This window comes from Anolis sagrei, chromosome 2 (assembly GCF_037176765.1).
Source record: "Anolis sagrei isolate rAnoSag1 chromosome 2, rAnoSag1.mat, whole genome shotgun sequence".
Taxonomy (NCBI): Eukaryota; Metazoa; Chordata; class Lepidosauria; order Squamata; family Dactyloidae; genus Anolis; species Anolis sagrei.
The window spans coordinates 130734214-130758467 of NC_090022.1; the positions used below are offsets into that span (position 1 = coordinate 130734214).

The 24254-nt window shown below is 38.7% G+C and overlaps 1 protein-coding gene across 4 annotated transcripts in view; it reads left to right on the plus strand.

Annotated features, from left to right (window-relative positions):
• RPTOR (regulatory associated protein of MTOR complex 1) overlaps positions 1-24254 on the plus strand; it is a 422313-nt gene that overhangs the window by 282721 nt on the left and 115338 nt on the right. For all 4 annotated transcript variants that reach the window (XM_060764302.2, XM_060764303.2, XM_060764304.2 and 1 more), the window contains exons 14-19: positions 4936-5010; positions 6955-7020; positions 7195-7386; positions 11971-12111; positions 20005-20122; positions 21798-21938. In XM_060764302.2, coding sequence (XP_060620285.1) covers positions 4936-5010; positions 6955-7020; positions 7195-7386; positions 11971-12111; positions 20005-20122; positions 21798-21938 — 733 coding nt within the window. The remainder of the gene's footprint in view (positions 1-4935; positions 5011-6954; positions 7021-7194; positions 7387-11970; positions 12112-20004; positions 20123-21797; positions 21939-24254) is intronic.

A 24254-nucleotide genomic window follows, 5' to 3' on the forward strand; every position in this document is an offset into this window, starting at 1 on the left:
AAGCATTAGTGAGCACTCTCTGTGTTCGTCCACTTAACCAATTACAGATCCACCTCACCGTAGTTTTGCCTAGCCCACATTGGACTAGTTTCCTTGCCAGAAGGTCATGGGGGACCTTGTCGAAGGCCTTACTGAAATCCAGGTACGCTACATCCACGGCATTCCCCGCATCTACCCAGCTTGTAGCTCTATCGAAGAAAGAGATCAGATTAGTCTGGCATGACTTGTTTTTGATAAATCCATGTTGACTATTAGCGATGACTGCATTTTCTTTCTTTCCTCTCTACCAATGTTACTGTAGTACTTCATATAAAAATATATATGTATATATTTATTCATCCTCTTTTTCTGCCCTTAATATGTCATCCCCAAAACATGGGATGCCTGGAAAAGCATTATTGGATGAGAATTATTAACTACCCAGGCTCCCTGATTCTCATTTAATTGACATCCTGTGTGAAATGTGGGGAAAGCTTACTTTCAAAGCGAAATTCATCAGAAGAACTTGGTTGTGTCTCATTCTTAGGCACTATCAAAATGATGAGTGAAATGCATGTGCAAGGAGGACATGTATATCTGAAGGATGCACTATTGAGAGGCACCCCCCCCCCCTTTAAAGGCCCCTGGGTGAAAACCAAAACAGTATTACAGGCTAAAAATAGTCTTCCGGGACATTGAATAAAAAGTAACATAACATAAAAAAGACTGCTATTATTTGCTTCTTGTAGCAGTACATAAAGTAACATTATAAAAGCAATAATGATGTATAGCAGCTGATCAACCTATTTATCAACTAACTTTCTCTAATATATGGGCTTACTGTCTAATCAAAGCCTTATTTTAAAAAAACCTTGTTCTGCAAGCTGACTGATGATGGCACTTCAAGTGTCCTGAAGAAAATGTTTGATGTATGTCAGAAGCTGCTGCCGTCATAGCTTGCTCTATGAAGCAACCATTACAGGAGAATAATGTACATTGGGTTCTGAGTAGCAGCTTCTTCATGTGCCTTTTACTTTGGAACAGATCAGCCTCAGGGCTATCCACGGAACTCTGCAGAACTGGAAAGAAATCCATTGAATTTAAGGTGAATGAGTTCTGCTTATCTGCTTATCTGACAGAGCAATCTTGTAGACTCATAGTTTACCTATCATTTGTTTTACCATGAGGGTGCTGCAGTATATATATATATATATGTATGCTCTGAGAATTCATTGGAACATTCCTGTTGTCTCTCAGTTGAAGTTCCATTATCTCAACAGAATATACGGTTCTTCTTTGGGACCTATACATTGCCTTTGCTTATCAAGTTTCTCCAGTAATAGTAATTTTTCCAGTTCTCATTTCCTTTCTCTATTTCTGTTTCTTTCTGGTGCTGATAGGTTCCTCCTTCTATGCTCTACCTTTACTTTCATCTTATCACCATGTCTTGATGAGTCTTAATCCTTTCACTCAGATGCTAATTTTGTCTTTGTTCTCTCCACATCTGCCCATTTCTTTCCTGCCTAACTCATTTCCTCCCTAACTGCCTAATCTTCTCCTTTCCTTATCAATGCCCTGGTTTGAAAGGGGGAGGGTATTACCATTGCTTTAGTTTTACGATTTCAAACAAAGAAAACTGTTGGATGCTGTTGTGCTCTTCCCTTAGAACAGATTTGTGATATAGTTTCTGACCCCAGCTTTGTTTGTTTGAACTATTCTCAAACCTCAAGGTATGTACAAGAGTATGGTCAAAAAGTCATACAAAATACCAGAAAAACAATAAGACCTAGCGGTATAAACCCATAGAAGGACAGAATCATTGTAAATTGAAATACCGTGCCATGCAGCTAAAATGTTAGGGCAGCAATTTGGTTTTGAGCAGATGTCGAAAAGGTTAAAGTGTCAGTAGCAGTCATACTTCCCAGGAGAGAGCACAATCTCTAGTCCAACCTCAACAAAAGTGAAGACTATCTTCCTTGCCACATAATGTGCAAAAATTTCTCTGACAGTCTTAAGACATGCACAGGCTATCAGAGAATATGTCCTAAAGCTGCTTGAGGTATGTCTTCCCTGTCATTTGGGTTCAGGGATGAAAAGGCAGACAAGGAAGTTCCATTAGAAATGGTACATGTGGTTCCACTGGTTACGATCTTTAGAAGGCTCAGAAAACATGTTTCATGGCACTCAGTTGATGGATATATTAATGGTATAAAAACCCTAAAACATTTCAGCTTCTATTTTTCAAAGCCTCCAGGGGCTATAAAAATATTTAAAGACAACACATAAATATGTATTAAATATTTGAAAGAATGTCATATTGAAGAGGGGGCAAGCTTATAACTATACATAATATATCATTATATGAAAGTATTTTAGTTAGTACACTGCAGTGACCTATACTTACTTGTTTAGAATCTAAATTCAGATATTGGGGGGGGGGGGGGTCTGCTTCAGCCAGTCAGTCAAATTCATTTTAGGCCTACCATAAGTCAGAAAATATTTGAAGGCACACCACAACAACCAACAATAAAACTACAATCCATTACATACACTATTTGGTGCTAATCTTAATGGTCACTAATATTGACATTAGTCTGCTTCTCAGAAATTTAGGTGCTTGAGAAGAAATGTAATATTAATTAATATCATAGGACAGTAAATTAGGATAAAATAGTCATTTACTACACTTGGCACTTGAACCATCACTTCTTTTGATTTCCAAATCTCATACCTAAAAATCCTCTGAAAGCCACATTTTGCCATTTAATGATATAGTTGCAAGTTTGAAATAGTATATATCTCTCTATTTGCATCTTAAATACTTAGGGGAGAAAACGAAAACTGGAGAGCATCTAATGGAATCTTTAAAGATAAACAAATCTCTTTTGTTGTTGTTTATTTGTTCAGTCACTTCCGACTCTTTGTGACATCATGGACCAGCCCAAATCTCTAGATGTTATAAATATGAGCTGTTTTTCATCCTGAAATGTCTCTAATTTCCTTATTGATGATTTAGACTAGAAAGAACGACGTTTCTGTTATGAAACATGTTCAGATTGAGATATAAATATGGTCACACTATGGACTAAGTACTTTCAGCAGAGCATTGCAACTTATCATATTGTCCCATGTTATGTGAAGAACAAAGAAAAATGCTAATGCCCAGTGACCCACTTGCATTCCAAAGTTATCTCTGGGAAGGAGGCACATACCCACTATCACATTCATTCTTTTTACCAACATCATTCTGATTTTAGGATGAAGAGAAGGCTGAGGGACACAGCTCTGTAGTAGTTCAGGTCCTTTCTCTAGGGTCATAGGCAGAAGATGGTGTTGGGGAGTCCTGCTCGACCTCATGGCTGTTGGTCTGTGGGATCCTGCAGGGCTCATCACTTCCCCCAATGTTAATTAACATCTACATGAAACCAGTGACAGATCATCCAGAGTTTTGGGGTCCGGTATCACCTATATGCAGACAGTGCCAAACTCTACTACTTTTTACCTCAATCCAGAAAAGATTGAAGTACTACTGGTCTTATGTCGTATGTATCGAGAAATAGGGTTAAAGTCTGAGCCGAATGGGGTTACACTGTCCCTGAAAGCCCAGGTCCGCAGCTTGGGTGTGATTCTGTATGCCTTCTTAAACCTGGAAGCCCAGATGACAGAGGTAACCAGGATCACCTTTGCACAACCTAAAGTGAAACGCCAACCTCGACTGTTTCCTGGAAAAAATCGACAGCCATGGTGGTACATGCTTTGGTTACATCCTGCCTGGACTGCTGTAATGCACTCTACATGGAGCTGCCTTTGAAAACAGTTTGGAAGCTTCAGTTTGTTCAAAGATCTACAGCCAGACTTCTAATGGGAGCAGATGTAAGAGAACATATTACTCCACTCTTGAAGCTACTTAATTGGCTGCCAATTAGTTTCCAAGCCTGATTCAAGGTGCTGGTTTCGACCTTTAAAGCCCTTCACAGCATTGGCCCAGACTACTTGCGACAGCAGGTCCCACAATACATGCCAGTGAGAACTCTCAGATCTAGTGGGGAAAGTCTGGTGTTGACTAAGTTCAGAGGTTAAAGATTTCCAGAGAGGCATCCCTTTAGGGAGCACCACCCCTCCTTTGGAATGCCCTCCCAGGGGAAATTAGAGCAGTGCCCTCTCTGTTGGAGTTTAGGAGGAGCCTGGAAGCCTATCTTTTTAAGGAAGCTTTTGACTGCACTCAGGATTTACAAAGTTGAAGAAGAACCTGGAGTGCATGATGTATTTGTGGATGGTTTTAAAGTTTTATTATAGCTTAATGTATGTTTTAGGACGTGTGACAGCAACTACTAATATTTGGTTTTAAATGTTTTAACTTTTGTTAGGCATGTGTTTATCTGCTGTAAGCTGCCTTGGATCCTTAAGTGGTGAAAAACAGGGTATAAATTTCTTAAATAGCAACAACCACAACAATAAAAACAACAGGAGACAAAGAAAAACCCTGAATTTTTAACAAGTTAGGGAAGAAATACGTTTATATAATATACATAACCTACACCTGGCTTGTAAATGACTATATGTTTGGTACATTGCCTGGACTGAATGAGCAACAACTGAGATATTCTCTGCAGATGCGTTTTATTGGTAGTTGCTACCAAGGGCTTTCCAAACAGAGTCGAAAAACTGAATGAACAGCATGTGGAACCTTGCCCAAGGGCCATGGACTCTTGAGTTTTGGAGCAGTTATTTCGTGCCTCCATAATATAAATCTTGACCAAGGTTTCTTGGCCAGAATCCTGGAAAAAGGACATTCAAGTTCTTTGTTTCTCAAATCAATTGAAAATTGGATTTGAAGCCAAAAAATTACTATGTCATGAAATATTCATAAGTCTCCCGATGGCATAAAAGAAATTCCTTTCAGGTTATTGTATTCTTTATTTTCTCTCCCCCCCCCCCCCCTTTCTTGTTTTTCAGTCATGCCAAGCTGACCTTGTGAAAGACAATGGCCACAAATACTTCCTTTCTGTTTTGGCAGATCCCTACATGCCGGTAAGGTCAAATAATCAGTCCTACTCATACCCAAAAATATTACATAAATTCTCCTTGCTTTATTTTTAGCTGCTCTTATGATGTAGTTGTACAATTTGTTTTGTACATGGTGAGAGGTGTTTTTTTTATCATGTACATATACCATTTACTCGGGTCTAATGTGCCATCAAATCTAATGCGCATCTCACTTTCCAAAACTCTGAAACCCAAAAAAGTATTTGCTGCCAGTTGTAACGTGGAGCAGGAAAAAGTGCACTTTTTGTAATTTGGCCATTATAATTGCTGCATATTTCGAATTCTTTTTAAAAAAATAAAAATGTTAGAGAACCAAAGCTTTCAACAGTGGGGTAAAAAATCTTGGGGGCATCTATGCTGTAAAATGAATCATGGCTCAATGCTATGGAATCCTGGGGGCTATAGTTTTATAAGGCCTTGAGCCTTCTCTGCCAAAGAATGCTGATGTCTCACCAAACTAAAAATCCCAGGATTGCATAGCATTAAGCCGTGACAATTAAATTAGAGATGACATCCCTCAGATAGGAGCTCCAAGTGCTCCTGAAGTAGCTTTTTCTTTTGCATTACTCAGCGTTAAGATTACCGTATTATCTAATCTAATGTGCACCCTAATTTTGGCAAAGTAATTTAGCCAGTAAAGGTGAGCTTTAGACTTGAGTAAATACTGTAATATGAATAATGTTTTGTTAAGTAATGCAGAGCAAACTGATTGAAATTGCTTTCCTTTAAAGGCGTATTACTGGGTGAAAGTGACGTATTCACAGCAAAAAAAAAAAAAAAAGTTTCCACGGACTTGTTTCTTGCATCTAAACAAAACAAAAACAAGCCTCAGACGTTATATTGTGACATCTTAAAATCTAATCGTTTTCTCTGAAATAAGTGTTCATGGAGGCAATATGTCACTGGATGTGTTGGAGTGAGCTTCCCAGAAGACTCTGTATGCAGCTATTAGGATATAGAGCACTAGATCTGATCCATTATGGGTTTTCTTATGTTTTAAAGTTACGTTTTTGTTTACAAGAACATCGTGTACTTAAAAAGTCAAAGAGAAGATTTCAAGGATCTTAATGATTCTTGCTCTTTACCTTTTTATTTTGCTCTGTGTTTTTCCTCCTTGAAAATGAGGCCATAGTGGATTTGAATTTACTGTTAGTGGTATGTAAAATACGATTCCATTTGAAAAGAGTATTGTACACATTTTTACAAAATGCATAGCTCAGTCTGTCAGGAGAAGTGGCTACCTTATGGACAATTCCCCTTTGTTATTATGCTAGGGTTGCCTACATGAATCAATGTGACACTATATTTCTCTGAATTTTTTTCAATCTTATACTTAAGAGGAAAAATGTAACAAAGTACAAAATGATTTCCAGTCTCTCCTTCCACTTGCGATCCAAAGTGGCCTTGAACACTGTTTATATCATTTTGTAAATATATTAAATTGAAGCACAGAGCAACAGCATTGTTGGCATTGATGGTATTCAGAAGATACCCAAATTTCTTTTATAGAAGGTTACAATGATTTTTTTGAAATGTCTTTTCTTTGTCTGATATATTTCTCTCTGCATGTTATTTATTAGCAGAAGTTTTGTTCTCTGACAGTTGACATTTACATTGAAAACAGCACTTACCTCCCTCATACTGGAAGACTTGAATTCACATTAAAAATTGAATGAACAAATTCCCTGTCAAAGGGAAGCCCTATTACTGCATGAAAAGGGCTGCATAATTTTCATGGTCAGTTTCTTGTTTTCATTAAACCACATTTTTCTTATATTTCAAGCAGAAAGTTCTCAACATCTCACCTTGTCAAAGAACATGAATTCCTGAAGCAAGGATGTTATCTGTCTTTTAAAACTTTACTCTAAAGACTTCTTTTATTGTTTTCTTGAAGCTCCCAAAATAAATATATTTATTGTGTTTTTTAAGGCTGAACACAGGACAATGACAGCTTTCATCCTGGCAGTGATTGTCAACAACTACAATACAGGACAGGTGAGTACCATTGAGAAAATAAATGGTAGGTTCCACATCTGAATTGAATAATTTTGCGTTTTAAAAGTCTACGTATTACTATCTTAAATTGGTGAATTCTCCCCACATTCTGGAAAATTATCCTTATATTTGAAAGCAGTTCACTGCAATTTCATGTACTGTACTTTGTTGTAGGAAGCCTGTCTTCAAGGGAACCTTATTGCCATTTGCCTGGAGCAGCTAAATGACCCACATCCTCTTCTACGCCAGTGGGTAGCTATTTGCTTAGGACGTATCTGGCAAAATTTTGACTCTGCCAGGTGGTGTGGAGTGAGAGACAGTGCCCATGAAAAGCTCTACAGCCTTCTGTCTGACCCAATCCCAGAGGTAAGGGTCTAACATTGGAGTTAATCATCCATTGGAAAGAATGGAACCTGTGCTGAATTTGGTCACACAATCTTTTTTGCAGCTTTGAACTTTTGAAAGTCTTTACCTAACATTATGAAATCTTTGTTAAATCTTAATCAGTAGGGCTGCAACTTGATCAAAGAAGTGTCCGCTCATTTAATTGTATTAATTTTAATTGATTAATCTGGTGATTAAATATGTGTATTGCAGAAATGGTATGAGTTAAACGAGGCATTCCTCTTACAAGACAATGCTTAATAATGCAGTTATCAGGGACAAAATGTACCTGCTCTGAGTCCCCTTCGGGGTGAGAAGGGTGGCATATAAATGCCATAAATAAATAAATAAATAAAATATATTAGTACTAGAAAGTGTGCCTCGTTTTTGCCAGGTTGATGATTATCTCATCTATATTTTGAATGATCTTAAAGTAGTGCCCACAGTCCTTAAAATCTGTTTCATTTCTCATTCTGTTAAAATTGGGTGAAATATAATATGGCTCGGATTTCTGTTCCATTCTCTACTTAATTCTCTTCCTAATTCTACCAGACTAGACGTTGAGAGAGCTCATACTGGAGTAGAACAACCAGGAATCATTCTGTAAATTTGGAGCTGCATAATCAACTTGAGATTCTCTCCAGCATCAGTGATGATGCACAGCAAGAAGATGTGCAACAGAGCTTGTCCTCAGGGACTGTGCAGGTGCCCCTGGAAGAGTCAGCATCCAGAGGGGAATTTTTAAAATGTTATCTGAGGGAGGTAGTCAGCATTTGTGTAGGCAGAGAGAATATCCCAACTGTCATAGAGAGAACTGGGCAAAAAAAAAAAAAAAAGAACTCAACAAAGAGAAAGGGAAAAAAGTTCGAACAAGCATTTAGTGGCCCATGGTCTTTGATGTCTCTATACTAGAGTACAAAGCATGGGGAATAAACACAGTGAACTTGAACTCTTAATATAATAAAGCAAATACATCACTGACATCGCAAATACATGGTGAGATGAATTTCATGATTGGAATGCAGCACTTACTTACTTACTTAGGCGATCCCTCGTTGGCCGATTAGGATAGTCTTCCAGGATCAGTGTTCTCAGCACAGGATCAGTTTCTCTTGGCACGTTTCTCTCTTTCGCCCTCCATTCATGCCTCTTCAAATTCTGCAGCACTGCTGGTCACAGCTGACCTCCAGCTGGAGCGCTCAAGGGCCAGGGCTTCCCAGTTCTCAGTATCTATGCCAGAGTTTTAAAGGTTGGCTTTGAGCCCATTTTTAAATCTCTTTTCCTGGCCACCTGTTTTCTGGTCTTGTGGAATGCAGTAATACAGTGGTATAACCTGCTTCTGAAAGACAGGCCAAATGGGAAAGGTGAATGCAGAGGAGTAGCATTGTGTATCAAGGACATTTATACCTGTGATGTCCATGATATAAATTCTGAAAACCATGTTGAGAGTATCTGGGTAGAAATTAAGGGGGAAAGAAACAACAGGAATCCTATTGTTGGAGTGTACTACAGACCTCCAAGAGAGAGCTGCTGAATGATGCCCCCTTAGAACAGATGATTACACATTCACAAAAAAGAGATACAGTACTAATGGGAGATTTTAACTATCCTGAAATTGGTTGGAAGACAAACTCTGCCAAGATTTTGAAGTTCAACAAATTATTCACTTGCCTTGCAGACAATTTCATGGTCCAGAAAGTGAAAAAGGCAACAAGGGGATCCGCTAATTTAGACATTATCCTAAGCAACATTGATGACCTGATAAATGGGGTGAAAGTGATAGGTTCCTGATGTGGGAGTAACGATGTTCACCTAGAGTTTGTTATACAGTGGAATAGAGAAGTCAAGCATAGTCTGACATGCACTTTAGACCTTAAGAAAACTGGTTTCAGTAAACTTAGGGAAAATTCAATACTAAAAGAGAAAGAATTTCAGGATGGATGGGAATTTTTGAAAAGTGAGATACTGAAGCACAGTTTCAAACTTTTCTAATGAGGAGATGTATAAGAAACCAGGATGGATGTCTGAAGATCTTTTGATTGAGCTAAGATTTAAAAGGAGCATGTACAAGAAATTGAAAAGGGAGAAATCACCAAAATGGAATTTAAAGGAATAGCCAGCATGTGTAGGGATAATTGTAAAAAAGCTAAATAGTTGAAGGAGCCCAGGCAAACAAGGTTAAACACAACAAAAATGGCTTTTTTTGTTATGTTCGTAGCAAAAGAAAAAACAAGGAAATGCAGAGAGCTGCGTACAAATCATGATGAAATGCTAACTGGACAGAGGAAAGGCTCGACATCTTCTGTGCCTCAGTCTCTTCCCAAAACGTTAGGAGTTCTCAACTTGGGGATGATGGAGCAGATGATGCAGTAGGTGGGAAATGCAGCACAGAATATATAAAGAAGCAACATGGGAATATCTGGCTAATCTAAATGAATTCAAGTCTTTAGGGCCCAATGAACTACATCCAAGAGTTTTGAAAAAAAACCTGACAGAAGTCATTTGAGAACCACTGGCAATAATCTTTGAGAATTCCTGGAGAACAGAACAAGTTCCAGAAGACTGGAAGAAGGCAAATGTCCCTATTTTTAAAAAGGCAGAAAAAGAGGACTCAAACCGTTACCATCCACTCAGCCTGACACAAATACCAGGAAAGATTCTAGAGCACATCATTAAAGAGACAGTCTATAAGCACTTAGAAAGGAATATCATACTCATAAAAGGTCAATATCGGTTTCTCAAAAACAAGTCATGCCAGATGAACCTTATCTATTTTTTGATAAGAGTTACAAACTTGGTAGATGAAGGGAATGCTGTAAATATAATCTATCTTGTCTTCATTAAGGCCGGTGACAAGGTTCCACATGACAGTCTCACAAATAGGTTAATAAAATCTGGGCCAGATAATGCTCCAATTAGGTGGCTATGGATTGGTTGATTGGCTGAACCTAAAGAGTGCTTCCCAATGACTCCGCCTCATTCTGGAGAGAAGTGACCAGAGGGATGCTACAGGGGTCTATCCTAGGCTCAGTGCTGTTCAACATCTTTCTCAATGACTTGGATGATGGAATAGAAGCACACTTGTCCAATTTGCAGATGACACCAAATTGGAAGGGATAGTTCGTACCCCAAAGTACAGGATCAGAATAAAAAGGACCTTAAAGAGAGCTGGGCAAAAATTAACAAAATGAATTTCAACAGTGAGAAATGTATGGTACTTCACTTAGGCAATAAAAATAAATGCACACAGATATAGAATGAGTGAGACCTGGCTAGAAACAATAGATGTAAAGGGGATCTAGGAGTCTTTTAGGCCTCAAACTAAACATGATTCAACAGTGTGATACAGCAACTAAAAAGTCAGTGCAATTCTATGCTGCATCAGTAGGAGTATAGTATAGAGGGGGCTGGTTTATTTTCTGCTCCTCTGGGGACTAGTATATAGACCAGGGTCCTCAAACTTTTTAAACAGAGGGCCAGGTCACAGTCCCTCAAACTGTTGGAGGGCCAGATTATAATTTGAAAAGATTGCTTCATAAACTGGCATTTTAGAGGGACGGGGAATATATTCATACAGGAGATACCAGAATTAGTTGATGAATCCAGTTTAAAACCTTACTGTTGTCTGATTTTGTCCCATTAGATAATACATACATTTGGTAATCCTCTGTGCCTATGGATGTGTATAGCATAACAAGCAGACAAACACTCTGCTCTGTTAATCATAGACACCTTTTTAAAAATTCAGAGCACTTTATAATTTTTAGCTCACAACGAAGGTCCGCATAGTTAAAGCAATGGTTTTCCCCATAGTAACCTATGGATGTGAGACCTGGACCATAAGGAAGGATGAGCGAAAGAAGATAGACGCTTTTGAACTGTGGTGCTGGAGGAAAATTCTGAGAGTGCCTTGGACCATAAAAAGATCAAACCAGTCCATATTCCAGGAAGTAATGCCTGGCTGCGCACTGAAAGGAACGATATTAGAGGCAAAGATGAACTATTTTGGTCACATAATGAGAAGACAGGAAAGCTTGGAGAAGATAATGATGCTGAAGAAAATGGAAGGAAAAAAGTAAGAGGGGCTGACCAAGGGCAAGATGGATGGATGGTATCCTTGAAGTGAGTGGCTTGACCTTGAAGGAGCTGAGGGTGGCGATAGCCAACAGGGAGCTCAGGTGTGGGCTGGTCCATGAGGTTATGAAGAATCGGAAGTGACTGAATGAATAAACAACAAATAATTTTTAGTCAGTTTGATTAATCAATTAAGGATTCAAGCCCTATTGATTAGTTTAACTGTCCGAAGCGGCCTTTTCCCTACTCAAATGTATTGGGCTAAGATTGCTGTCATATCCAGCCATCATAGGTTATGTTTAGGGTTTATTGAAGTTAAACTCCAGATGAGGTCCACAGGAGAGATCCACCATTATAGCTCTCCCACCAAAGTTAGGGCATTTTAAACAATATTGGAGGAATATTTCATTTTGTGCTTATGGAATGCATTCTTGAAAACATAAGGATTGCAGTGTGTTCAGTTTGGTCAACTGTGGTCAATTTATTTTGCAGGTTCGCTGTGCTGCAGTCTTTGCACTTGGTAGCTTCGTAGGCAATTCAGCTGAGCGGACTGATCACTCTACTACAATTGATCACAACGTTGCAATGATGCTGGCTCAGCTCATCAATGATGGAAGTCCCATGGTCCGAAAGGTATAGCAAAGGGATGGGAGGGGTAGGTCCAACTGCCTCCATGTTATTCAAAGAACGATACACCTTGGGTTGCTATTCCTTTTTGTGATTGCTTTTCATTATTAATTTCAGTTCTTCATCACTTAGATAGATGGAAAATGGAGAAAGATTCAGGGTCCAATAATGTTTTTTGTTTATACAGGGTCCATATTTTAGTCTCTCTGCCAGTCAGTAAATATGGCTGAACTAAATGGACCTACGATCAATGGGAACTGCAGTTTCCCATTTGTTTGTAGGTAATTACTTCTAGACATGTTGCTAATATTCATTGTATTTAAATAAGAACAATTTTGCCTTCTGTTTCCCTCTTCCTTGCCTGTTCAGACAGCCCCCTCAGCAGCTTTGTGAAGCCTCTCTTTTACATCATGATTTACATGGCCAGAGGCTACATCAACCATTTTGCGTGGCTGGCTCATCTTCTCCCTCTGGGTCTATCTCCTTTTTCCCCTACCCCACCCATGAGACAGTGGGCAGGAGGCAAATGACAGCAAACATTGTGAAAATCCCCAAGATTTAAGAAATCCACATAGACATAAGTTTTAGCCCTTTGAAAACTGAGCAAAGTAAGATATTTGGTGACATGTGCAATAACTATTTCCTTTTCTAAACATTAAATAAGGAAAGTTAGGCATAGACAAGTGGTCTAATTATTCATTTAAATAGAAACATGAGTTAAAATACTGGTTCAGTGCTATATTCAAATTACTGTAGAGTAAAACTCAGTTTGCTAATGTGAAAAATTTGTCAAATCTTTCAGGTATTTGAAAGTCAGGTCTCTGAAAAGTACTATAGAAATTGCAAATGTGAATAAAGTATAGTTACCTTTTCACCTGCCTCATTAGAAATTCCAAAGCAATTTAGATCAGGAAAAACCATTAAATGTCCATTTTAATGAAATATGTATCTAAAAATTCATATTTGAATAGCCTTGATAAAATTGTCTGAGTGTAATCTAGAATTCCTAGTGGACTCTTCTTTTACAAACAGGTCCTTTTTCTAGAATATACTTACTCTTCATCAGTTATTAACACTGTATGGAAAGAACACCATTTACATGTACTACTTCAAGTCCTACTCTGTCAGCATTAAGCAATAAAGCAAAACATGACATTGCCACAAGCTGACACTCTGTAGATCATTCGTTTGGATTAGCATGAAAAAGTAATATGAATATTTTGTGTAGAAGTGGTAGTGCTGGTGGTTGTCTGTCCTCAGATTTGCTTTGCTTCCTGCAGTTGTCTTGTGATCATAGTTCATGAGCACAGCTATGTATCCAACCAAGTTTTCTTACTTCTTTGCAGATTTTCTTACATCTTTCTGTAGTCTCTTTGCCTATAGGCCAATAGGGTTATAATTGTAAAATTGATACCACAGCAGTCTTCCCATTCTATATCCCACATGGCCACTGTTCATCCATTTACCATTGTTTTAATCTCTTGCCTTCAGCACATTTGTGAAGAAGAGAATCTGGGCTGTCGGGAGGGAGTTATTAGTTTGCTTGGTTGTTTTGGACTATTCTGAATTTTTGGCAGCTGAAGCAGTTTCAGGTGCCATTTTTCCTGTGAAAGAAGCATTTATTCTTCACAATAAAATTCCTTTAAACAAGGAAGAACTTGGCACCGCTGTCTCAAGAGAAATGTATAATGCAAGGGTTAATGCCTAGAGTCCCATTCAAGGATCTTGGGTGGCTGATGCTTTGGCATTTCTGCAGGTCATACTGGTTGGCCATTCTTCAGGTTTCCATCCCTCTTTTGTATGTCCCGTCATAGATCTCTTTCTCTTTCCATATCCCGGGAGGCTTTCATAAATGTCAGCTTGCACTTGGCTTTATGTTTTCAGCCATTGTGTTGCTCCTTTCCTGTATTGGAGGAAATAAAATTAATCTCATCACTCAAAGGTAGCACTCATCACTCAGAGGACACTTGGCTGCAAAAGATGACACGGGGCGGTTGCAGAAGAGAAGCCCTTGAGTTGAGGGCAGGAGCACCACAGATCACTTTAACATCATCGCCTCCTCCCAGGGGACATCTTTCTAAAACACAGAATGCTGCTCCTTGACAGTCTTGAACGTCAGGATGCTCTGTTTTGCCCAGAAGGGGAAGGCATGGATTCTTTATCAGTGTGGCATTTCATTTGCTGTACAGTATGAGAAATCCCTTTGAAACAGAAAAGAGCATTGTATAACAAAATAATGAAAGACCAGGCATTTTTAAAAGGATTATTTTAGGCCTGGCAACATATCCACTGTTGGAAAGTACGCTGCTGAATGCCAAAGAAAAATGATACCTATCAGCAGCAAACTGTCAGGCTTATACAGCACCATTTTCATTTTGGAGGAGGAAAAGGAAATGAGATTAGTTCCCTCCGCTTTTATTGCCAGCACCTAGACCTTCTGCAGAATCTCTCGTAGCTTTTGTTATTTTCTTTGAAAACAGGAGTCACCTTCTCTCTTTGTAATGTTCCGCTATTCATCTCCATTTTGATAGCAGAGCAAGGGTGGAAATCACATGGCTTTCCACATGTTGTTAGGCTGTGGCTCCCCCATCCCTCACTATTATGTGCTCGCTGGGATTTGCAGTACAAAAGTATCTGGAAGGCTGCATGATTTCCGTCCTTATTATAGTATCATGCCTTACAACATGCAAAATTTAAAAATGAAATATTTGTTACTGGTAACATGAAGTATGTGGCAATACTGTAAGTGGAAGGATAGTGGATATGGAAGTGCAAGGGAGAAGCCAGATATTTCTCTTCTGCAAAGGACTTTCCATAATCTGAAGGAAAGACTGCATCATCATCATCATTATTATCATTATCGTATTTACTTATATCCCATTTTGTCTCCTCAAAAGGGACTCAAAGCAGCTTGGCATAAAAGCATTTGTATACAATTTAAAATATACAAAAATGCAAACATTAAAATAGCATTAAACACATATAGCACTAAAGAATTCACAGTTAAAAACCATCAAAATAGTTAATAAATTGTGGTCCCTTGGAAATGTAACATTTTGACTTTTTGTTACGGAACAGTGACACACTAATCATTTGATGATATAGAGAGACACTTTGGCCAGAACTGCTTGATTTCAGCATATTTATTGCAAGGAAGTGCCTTTCATTATTTCTAATTCCCATTTGTGTAAATAGGAGATTAGTAGTACATTCATGGCTATTAATAAAGAGCAGTGATATAAGTTGCTTGTTCTTCTCTGTAAATGTGTAATTTTTCTCAATTCTTGCTATCTTGGCATTTTAATACTATAGCAGCTGGTGTTTTGAGAGTCCAAGTTTCAGCATCCAGAACCAGAAATCTTTGCCTTTTTTCACAGAAAAATACATAGTGAATTTAGCTCCCTCTAACTATACTAAGCTATTCATTTTCCCATTCACCAAATATTGTTGGAAATATCAACCTTCTTCAAGCCCCCACTAGTAATGTGTTTTGTATATTATTCTGTTTGCTTACTGTATTATATATGTATGTTTTGGTATGCAGCTTTCCCTTTACTCTGTCTCTTGAGGTTGTGGGAGAGGCTGCAGACCACATGATCAGATCTGGGACTGCTGAGAGCTCATACTCCATTTTAGAACACATAGACGCTATTAGTCTATGGATTGTTAAAAGCAAACTCATTTTCCTATGGATTATAAGAAAGATGCCCTGTGTTGTCTGCACAGCAAAACTACTTCAAATCCTATCTGTAAGTGGATTGACAAGTTGTGTACCTGTATGCTGAATACATGAAGGTTGTGAGTAAACTTTGTTATATGTTACTTATAACAAAGTCTGCTTTATTGTTTGTTTCTCGAGAGCATGATATAAAAACAAGATATTTTATGGAAGATTGGATGTTTTTGAGCACTGAAAAGAACACTTCTGAAGAACTGCTATATTTTGTGCATTGGCATAATCTCTGCTCCTAACAGATCAGAGACAACTAGGTTATCAGTCTAACAGATGAAAAGCCAAATTGCCTTGCATAAGTACATGTGACTATATACCACTGAAAAGAAGAATTTACTCAAACAAGTTTTTGGCTCTTCTCTGAAAGATCATACTTTTACAAAGGATTATGATTTTCAAATGGCTGTGAATGCCATTTTTCTCCAAAAGGTTATGGAGATTCTGATTTCCCAAAAGGTTGTGATCTCTAAAAAGGTCGTCCCTTTCCAAAAAAATATCAGATTTGAATTCTTCCATTGAGACAATAATCCTGCAGTTCTTGATATAAACCATGACATTTCTATTAGGCACACTGGAATCGCTATAGGATAGATGAGGTGGCCTAGTTGTTTTGTGTAAGATTTTTGCCATTTAATAAGATGTTTCAGAATGGAACTATGGTCCAACTTATGGTTCAGTATTTCCAATAACAAAATATCACGTTGACAATACTGCATTTAGTCAAAGAGACATAGGAACCTGGCCAAGACTAAAGGGCCTCTTTGCTGCAGAGGATTTATTTTGGAGACCAATGTACGAACTTTCTTCAGATCTTTTCCCTGAAGTGAAGGGAAAATCAATGCTTCACCAAGCTAAGTGTAAAAATGTTCCCTCGTCCCTACTCAAAGTGACAGATTGGTATTAATTTTGTCAGAAAACTAGTTTCTTAGGGACTGATTCTTTTGCCTTTTTATAAAACAAAAAGATTTTCACAGAACAGAAGTTTTATAATGTGTTACAGGAAAGAAGAAAACATGTGACAATGAAATAAACAGGGAAAATACATCTATTGTTAATGCCCGAACACTAGTACTAAGAAGGAAATCTTGGCTATAGAGAAGGAGCTGAGAAAAAAAGTACATTTCTAACAATCTTGGTCTGGGTTCTGCTAGGCTGAGTTGGGAAATACACACCTCTGATTTAGAAAGTGGAATGGAGATTATTGCTTAAATAATATTTTTATACATATACACACACAAAAAATCATTTTTGTCTGTTTTTGGGATGGGATATGTATGTTTTAAGATGTGTGTGTGTGTGTGTGTGTGTGTGTGTGTGTGTGTGAATCTTATGGATCTCATCAAAACATAAATATTCATCTTAGTTGTAAGTGAACCCTTGAAATCAGTTTCCATAAATATTATTGACTTCTATTGATGTTTATATGGAAAATACAGTTGAGCTGTCCATTATAACTTTTTTTTCTTGAAGAAGACTCTTCAGTAACACTGTGCTGGAACTGTATAAGTTCCAGTTCCTTTTATCAGGATTCATCACCCACAGAGTAGTCACTTTTGTGTTAGTTTTATGAGGGCGAAGTTTAAGAAAATCCTTCCTGGTTTGTATTAGCAATTTTTCCCGCCCCTTTGCTTGAGGGAAGGGAGCCATTCTGGATAATAGACCCCCAGGGAATCCTGGAAGCAAGATGTGTCTGCAGTTGGTCCCAGTGAGATCTAGACATAGACAAGCCATTTCAAGTTAATGTCTATCAACCAATAATTAGTTAACCAATAACTAATTAACACCTTGGGTGCTCCAAAGCCCCCTATACGAGAGCAAGCAAGGAAAACTGTCATCTATTCTCCTCAGAAAACTGTCATCTATTCTCCTCAGAACTCTTCCACAACTGGCAGCTTCAGGAACAATCAAATACTCTTCAAATTTTAAATATGAATTTTGTTGTGGGGGAATCAAGTTAGTGCCTGGGTGGAGATAGGCTCAAGACCAGTTAATAAATGGTTACCATTTTGTAAAAGCAATAGTGTGGGCATCACTTCTGTGGGGTTCCTTGCTCAAACAAGAAGGAAATCCAGTATCCCCCAAACTGACAGAAAGCTGACATGTTAATGCTAAAGAGATATTTAAAGCAGCTTGAGTTTGACTGGACAAACACCAATTTCTGTAAACTCTTCCTTTTTTGGGAAGATGGAGAACAAGTCATTTTCAAAGTAGTATTTTCTCATATATATATATGTCCACAGGAAGCATTCTTAAATTACATTATCTATCTATCTATCTATCTATCTATCTATCTATCTATCTATCTAAATGCTCTGTGCATAATGAGTACCTTAAAAATAAAAGAACCAATGAACGAAATCACACCAAATTTGGCAACAAAACATCTCACAACACAAGGAGTGACCATCACTCAAAAAATTATGATTTTGTCATTTGGGAGTTGTAGTTGCTGGGATTTATAGTTCACCTACAATCAAAGAGCATTCTGAATGAACTCCATCAACAATGGAATTGAACCAAACTTGGCACATAGAACTCCCATGACCAACAGAAAATACTGGGCATTGACCTTGAGTTTGGGAGTTGTAGTTCACCTTCATCCAGAGAGCACTGTGGACTCAAACAATGATGGATCTGGACCAAACTTGGCACAAGCACTCAATACGCCCAAATATGAACACAGATAGAGTTTGGTGGAAATAGACCTTGACATTTGGGAGTTGTAGTCACTGGGATTCTCAGTTCGCATACAATCAAAGAGCACCCTGAACCCTACAAACTACAGAATTGGGGCAAACTTCCCACACAGAACCCCGCATGACCAACAGAAAATACTTAAGGCCATCCAATCCAACTCCCTTCACCAGGGCAAGAAAACATAATCAAAGTCCTCCTGGACATTATTAATATGGACCATCTAACATACATATTGGCATCCTTACGAAATACACCGGTAAAAGCAACAAACTGGAACCCCGTTAAAGAGTGGCTTAGGGAAAAGAGGATAAAGATACTAATATGACAAGACTTAATAGTAAGAGGACAATGATTAATAGCAAAGTAGAAAGATAAAGCATATAAGATGAACTATGAAAGATAAAAGAAGAAGCAAAGATAAACTGGGGGATGAGAGAAAGTAGAAGAAAAGGAATGAATAAAGAAAAAGTGATCAGAAGAGAGGGGAATCGGAAAAAAGAAAAAATATGTGTAAATGTATGTGTGTATATAGAAATATATATATATGTATGTGTGTATGTGTATATATGCATGTATATATGTAGAATATAGAAGAGAGAGAAAAAGAGAAAGAAAAGAATATTTTAGAAGAACTGTCTGAAATGTAATTCTAAATACCATGTTAGAGAGAGGTGGAGGTCTGATATTGTTGCTGTTACTAGTGTAGATGTTATTTGCCTGTTTGTTGACGGATTGTTTGTTTGTCTAATGGTCTTGTGTTTTTACCCTTGTATTTATAAAATTCAATAAAAACTATTCAAAAAGGTAACATTATGCTACAGGCACACACTGTTTTAAAGCAGTATTGTGCTCACAGAAGGTGCTCAAGAAAACACAGTCTAGAAGCATGAGATTTTAAAGGGAAATGGGGCTCCCTTTCCCACCAAATTGAAAGAATCAAAGAATGCAGCCTCTGGGGATTACAGTGTTCCCTCACATATTGCGAGCGTTACGTTCCAGGACCACCTGCGATAAGTGAAAATCCATGAAGTGGGAATGCTATATATTTACTGCCCCCTCCCAGCCCTCTCTCACTCACTCAATCCCTTCTCTTAAAAACTGCGAAACAGCAAGTCCACGAAAAGCAAAACACGAAGAAGCGAGGGAACACTGTATATTTAACCTCTAGGCCCATGAAAGTATCTAGCCCTGGTTTATGTGAACAGGACTAATGTTAGGTGGACAGAACTCGTATTTTCAAGATACACATACTTTGTTAACTGTGCACTGCAAAATTTGCTTTAGCAATCAAGAGAATTATAGCATTTCAGCAAATATTGCTTGAATTTGAACTTTGGATGGCAGATACCCTATTTTCATCTCTCTGAGATAGTTCGAGTCTGCTTTTAAAGTCATACGAGTACTTTGTCATCAATGATTTGACAAGCACGGTGTTAGAGGCCTGTTTTTCCTTCTTTGCTTCTCCGCAGGAGTTGGTGGTTGCATTGAGTCACCTTGTAGTCCAGTATGAAAGCAATTTCTGCACTGTTGCCTTGCAGTTTATGGAAGAAGAAAAGAATTACACACTGCCTTCACCAGCTGCTCCAGGTACCGCTGTACTTTTTTCTGTGGAGAAAGAAAGCTAATTCTAAGAAAGAGCAGAATTTATTGGGTTGACTGCAACACCAAATTATGGTTTAGTCTTACATGAACAAGACCCAGACTTCCTCCTTCCCAGGTGTGTCATGAGTTCTTTCCTAATTTGCTGTTTGGCATGAACTAACATTTCCTTTTGCAGCAGAATCAGTACACTGAGTTTCTTGCTTGCTCTCCAAAGCAGAACTGAAAGCCAGAATCAAATCCTGTTTTCCAATTTTGATTTGGAAAGCAAGAACAAATCTGCTTCTGTTTCTCATAAACAGGAAGCCTAAGAGGGCATAGAAGCATGCGAGGTGAGAACAGGTGAGCACATGGGCCCAAGACTCACTGCTGTAATAACAAGCCATGCTTTGATGAAGCACATGAACTTGAACCTGTTTTATAATATGTGCACAGATGTCTCCTGTGTTAAATTCTGGAGTGACCAGTGTTTTAATACTGCTCTGATCAAGAATTCTTTTTCCTCTTCTCTTTCTACCCTGTTCTCAGAAAATACTGTGCATGTAGTACTATGCATAGGGGGGTCTACAAACCCCAAAGGCTAATTCTGTGAGAGGTTATTTTCTATTCCATTTCTTTGTTTTCTCCTCTTTAGGAATTTTCTTCGTTTGAGACGTTTAAAAAACCCAGACAAATTGTTGCTGCCCTTTTATTTCATGAAAATGTCATCTTAAATATTAAATATCCCAGATAATCTTTAGAGACACTGGAACCTCTCTTGTCAGATCATTTAGATGAAAGCACAGTTGTCTCCTGCAATAAGTAATTTAATAGCTGCTTTGTCTGAAAAAGTGTATTGCGTTAAAGATATGAAAACCTACTCCTCTATCCCCTTGCCTCGTGTAGCTGATGCAGAAAATATCCCAAATGGTTTACGTGTCACGTTTATTTATTTTGGAAAAGCCCAAGATGCTGTGTAAATAAAATGTATAGAAACTATCTTTGCTCAGCAATGGAATCAACTCTCTCTGATGGAGGACATAAACACCATTGTATAACATAAATACTTCTAGGATGTATCTTCAGGTGGAAATGAGAAATAAATCAAACAATTGAAATTGCAAGCACTCATATTTGGCTAGGGAAAATTCCTTAAATTTGTTACAGAGGCACTGTCTACCCTTATACCTCACCAACACACACTGCCACATTTAATTCAGTAGTATTTCTATGGAGTTGTCTTGTAAGTTTCATTCATCAGCAATCAATACATTCCTATGCTTTCTTGAATGAGCAGATGGGAGCACCATCTCAGTTTTAGCTACTGCTTGAAATATATCTTCTCTGTTAAAGTTGCTTTTAATTCAATTTAAGGTCACTAATTTACAGGAGAGCTAAAAGCAGGTGTTATATACGGACTCAAAAGGCTTCATATTTCTTCATTGAAAAGCTAGGTCAAAATTATGCTATCAGAACACAGAAAGTGTCCTCATGTTGTGCCTCAAGAAGATGATGAAGAAGGAAATGAACCTGACAGCAATTCTTCTTTATTCCAGAGAGCGGTTATGGCTATTATTTCATTGTGACAATTACTTGTTTGAAAATGCTTTTCCTTCCTTATCACAGTGGAACTGTTTTCTTATTGTTCTTGTCTGTGTGGGTAAACAATAATGTTGCTCCCTAGAGGGTGGAAGCCTGACTCCAGTGAGAGACACCCCCTGCACACCAAAACTCCGTTCTGTCAGCTCCTATGGGAATATCCGAGCAGTCACCACAGCAAGGAACTTGAATAAGTCTCTGCAGAATCTCAGCTTGAATGAAGAATGTGAGTTGATTTCATAATCTCTTTTTACTTGCATTCTTTCTCTCTCTTCCTCTGCCCGTCTTTCATAGAGCTTAGTCAAACAACAATTACCAATCTTGAATGAGATATTTCAGGTTCCAAAGACACCATTAGTGAATGGAACAGTATAGGGTTGGATAAAGAGAACCACAGAACAAAATTAATTCATAGAAATAGCCTTGTCCCACTTTCAACATTCATTGCAGCCTCACACCTCAAAAACAGCAAGAAGGGGGAAGGGTATTATCCAGAAGAAGATGGGGAGAGGTTGCTGAAAGTAAAAGGGAGTGATCAACCACTTTCTGGCAGAGATCTTTTTGTAAATCTTTCTACTTGCACAAGATAGTTCCGCCTGATTTTTAGCCATTTCTCCCCTCATCCATTAACTCTTCTTGTCACACTCTCTGATATTCCAAAGCAAACCTCAGTAAACCAAAATGTATTAATATCACAACTCCACAGGCATTCCCGGTACTCCCTTCTCAGCCTTTTTTCTAGATTACTCTGCAAACATTGTTTTGTTTTTCAAGTTTTTTTCTATGTAGGAATGGTTGAGTGTGAGTCTGAAGCAAGCATTGACAAGACTCCCAGACCTTTTTCCTTATACATCTCAGAAACTTGTTAGCATGTTCCCACATTGCACAGTGTATCTGCAGTTTATTACTGCTTTCTTACACTAATGTTCAGAACACAAATAAGGAAAATAACTTCAGTTTGCACTTTTGTCAGTAATTCCTGCTTCGATTTCAAACTCTAAAACAATATCCTACAACATGCCAGGATGTAGCCTCATATCCTGCACTGAGATAGTAGACTGGAGTGCAGTGTTGGTTGATAGATCCATAGTATTGCAGCAAGGAAATCAGTACGCACTACCCCACTAGTTTGCAGCCATTGAAAGGCGTGGCTATGATGTAACTGAATGTTACTCAGTGCTCCCATTTAGGGGCAGTTCTACACTGCCCCCCCCCCCCCCCAAGCCCCTGGCCATTGCAGAGGTGAAACGGAGTCATGATAGCCTAGGAGTTCCAAACGTGGTTCAGCACAGTCTCATGGCCACTCTTACCATCCCCTCCTGTTGTCTTCATCACAGCTGCCAGCAGGCACGACCTGGGTCTTGCCAGTCACTCATTGAAATAATGTCGTCCAGAGTGCCAGAGTAAAAAGGGAGAGAGTAGAGGACGAATCACCTCCTCCCCTCCCCCTTTCTTCTCAATCACTTCATCACTCTAGCCAGGTGACAAGCAACTAGCATGACTTGCATTGTGCCCTATGGCCAATATGATGAGGAACAGGAGGATATGGTGAATGCCATCCCATGTCCCCAGGTCACCTGAGCTTGAAGAACACAGGATGGTTGTATAAGCAGTTATGACCAGTTACATCTTGGAGTGGCTCACCTGTTTACATGAACCCAAACTCTTGTTTTGCTCAAGATTTTGGGGAAGAATTCAGAGCAACCCGCAACTTTGATTAACAAAGTTCAAGGCTGCAGCTCATTAATTCAAAGTTCAAGGCTGCAGCCCATTAATTCAGATCAGCTCCATGCATCATTTATCTGCCATGAAACTGATTCACTGGCCTTTTGCACTAGGCAGTCAGTATAGATGTGCCCTATTTATTTATTTATTTATTTATTTATTTGCTTCATTTTTATACCGCATTTTTCAGCCCTTAACAGGCGACTCAATGCGGTTTACAGTGCAATTAAAACACAACAGTACAACAACAGGATCGACAACGTCGATCCACAACAATTAACAATCAGACAGGACAAATCAACAAACAACATATATAACGCCTCAATTGAAATCAGATCCGTTCTCATAGTCGTTGTGCCGTTCCTATGTTCCATTTACTGTCTTCCTTAATTAGTTGCATTGCTTAGCCAAACGCTTGTTCGTAAAGCCAGGTCTTGACCATTCTCCGAAACGTCAGCAGCGAGGGTGCCTGTCTGATGTCTGCCAGCAAGGCATTCCATAGCCGAGGGGCCACCACTGAGAAGGCCCTGTCTCTCGTCCCCGCCAAGTGCACCTGTGACGCAGGCGGGATCGAGAGCAGGGCCTCCCCTAGTGAATGTTGGCTGCTTTCTCACACTACTTTTTCTGTCTCTGCATGTGTTACTTCACTCAACCACATTCTCTTCTTCTAAATCAGTGGTTCTCAACCTGTGGGTCTCCAGATGTTTTGGCCTTCAACTCCCAGAAATCCTAACAGCTGGTAAACTGGCTCGGATTTCTGGGAGTTGTAGACCAAAACACCTGGGTACCCACAGGTTGAGTACCACTACTCTAAACC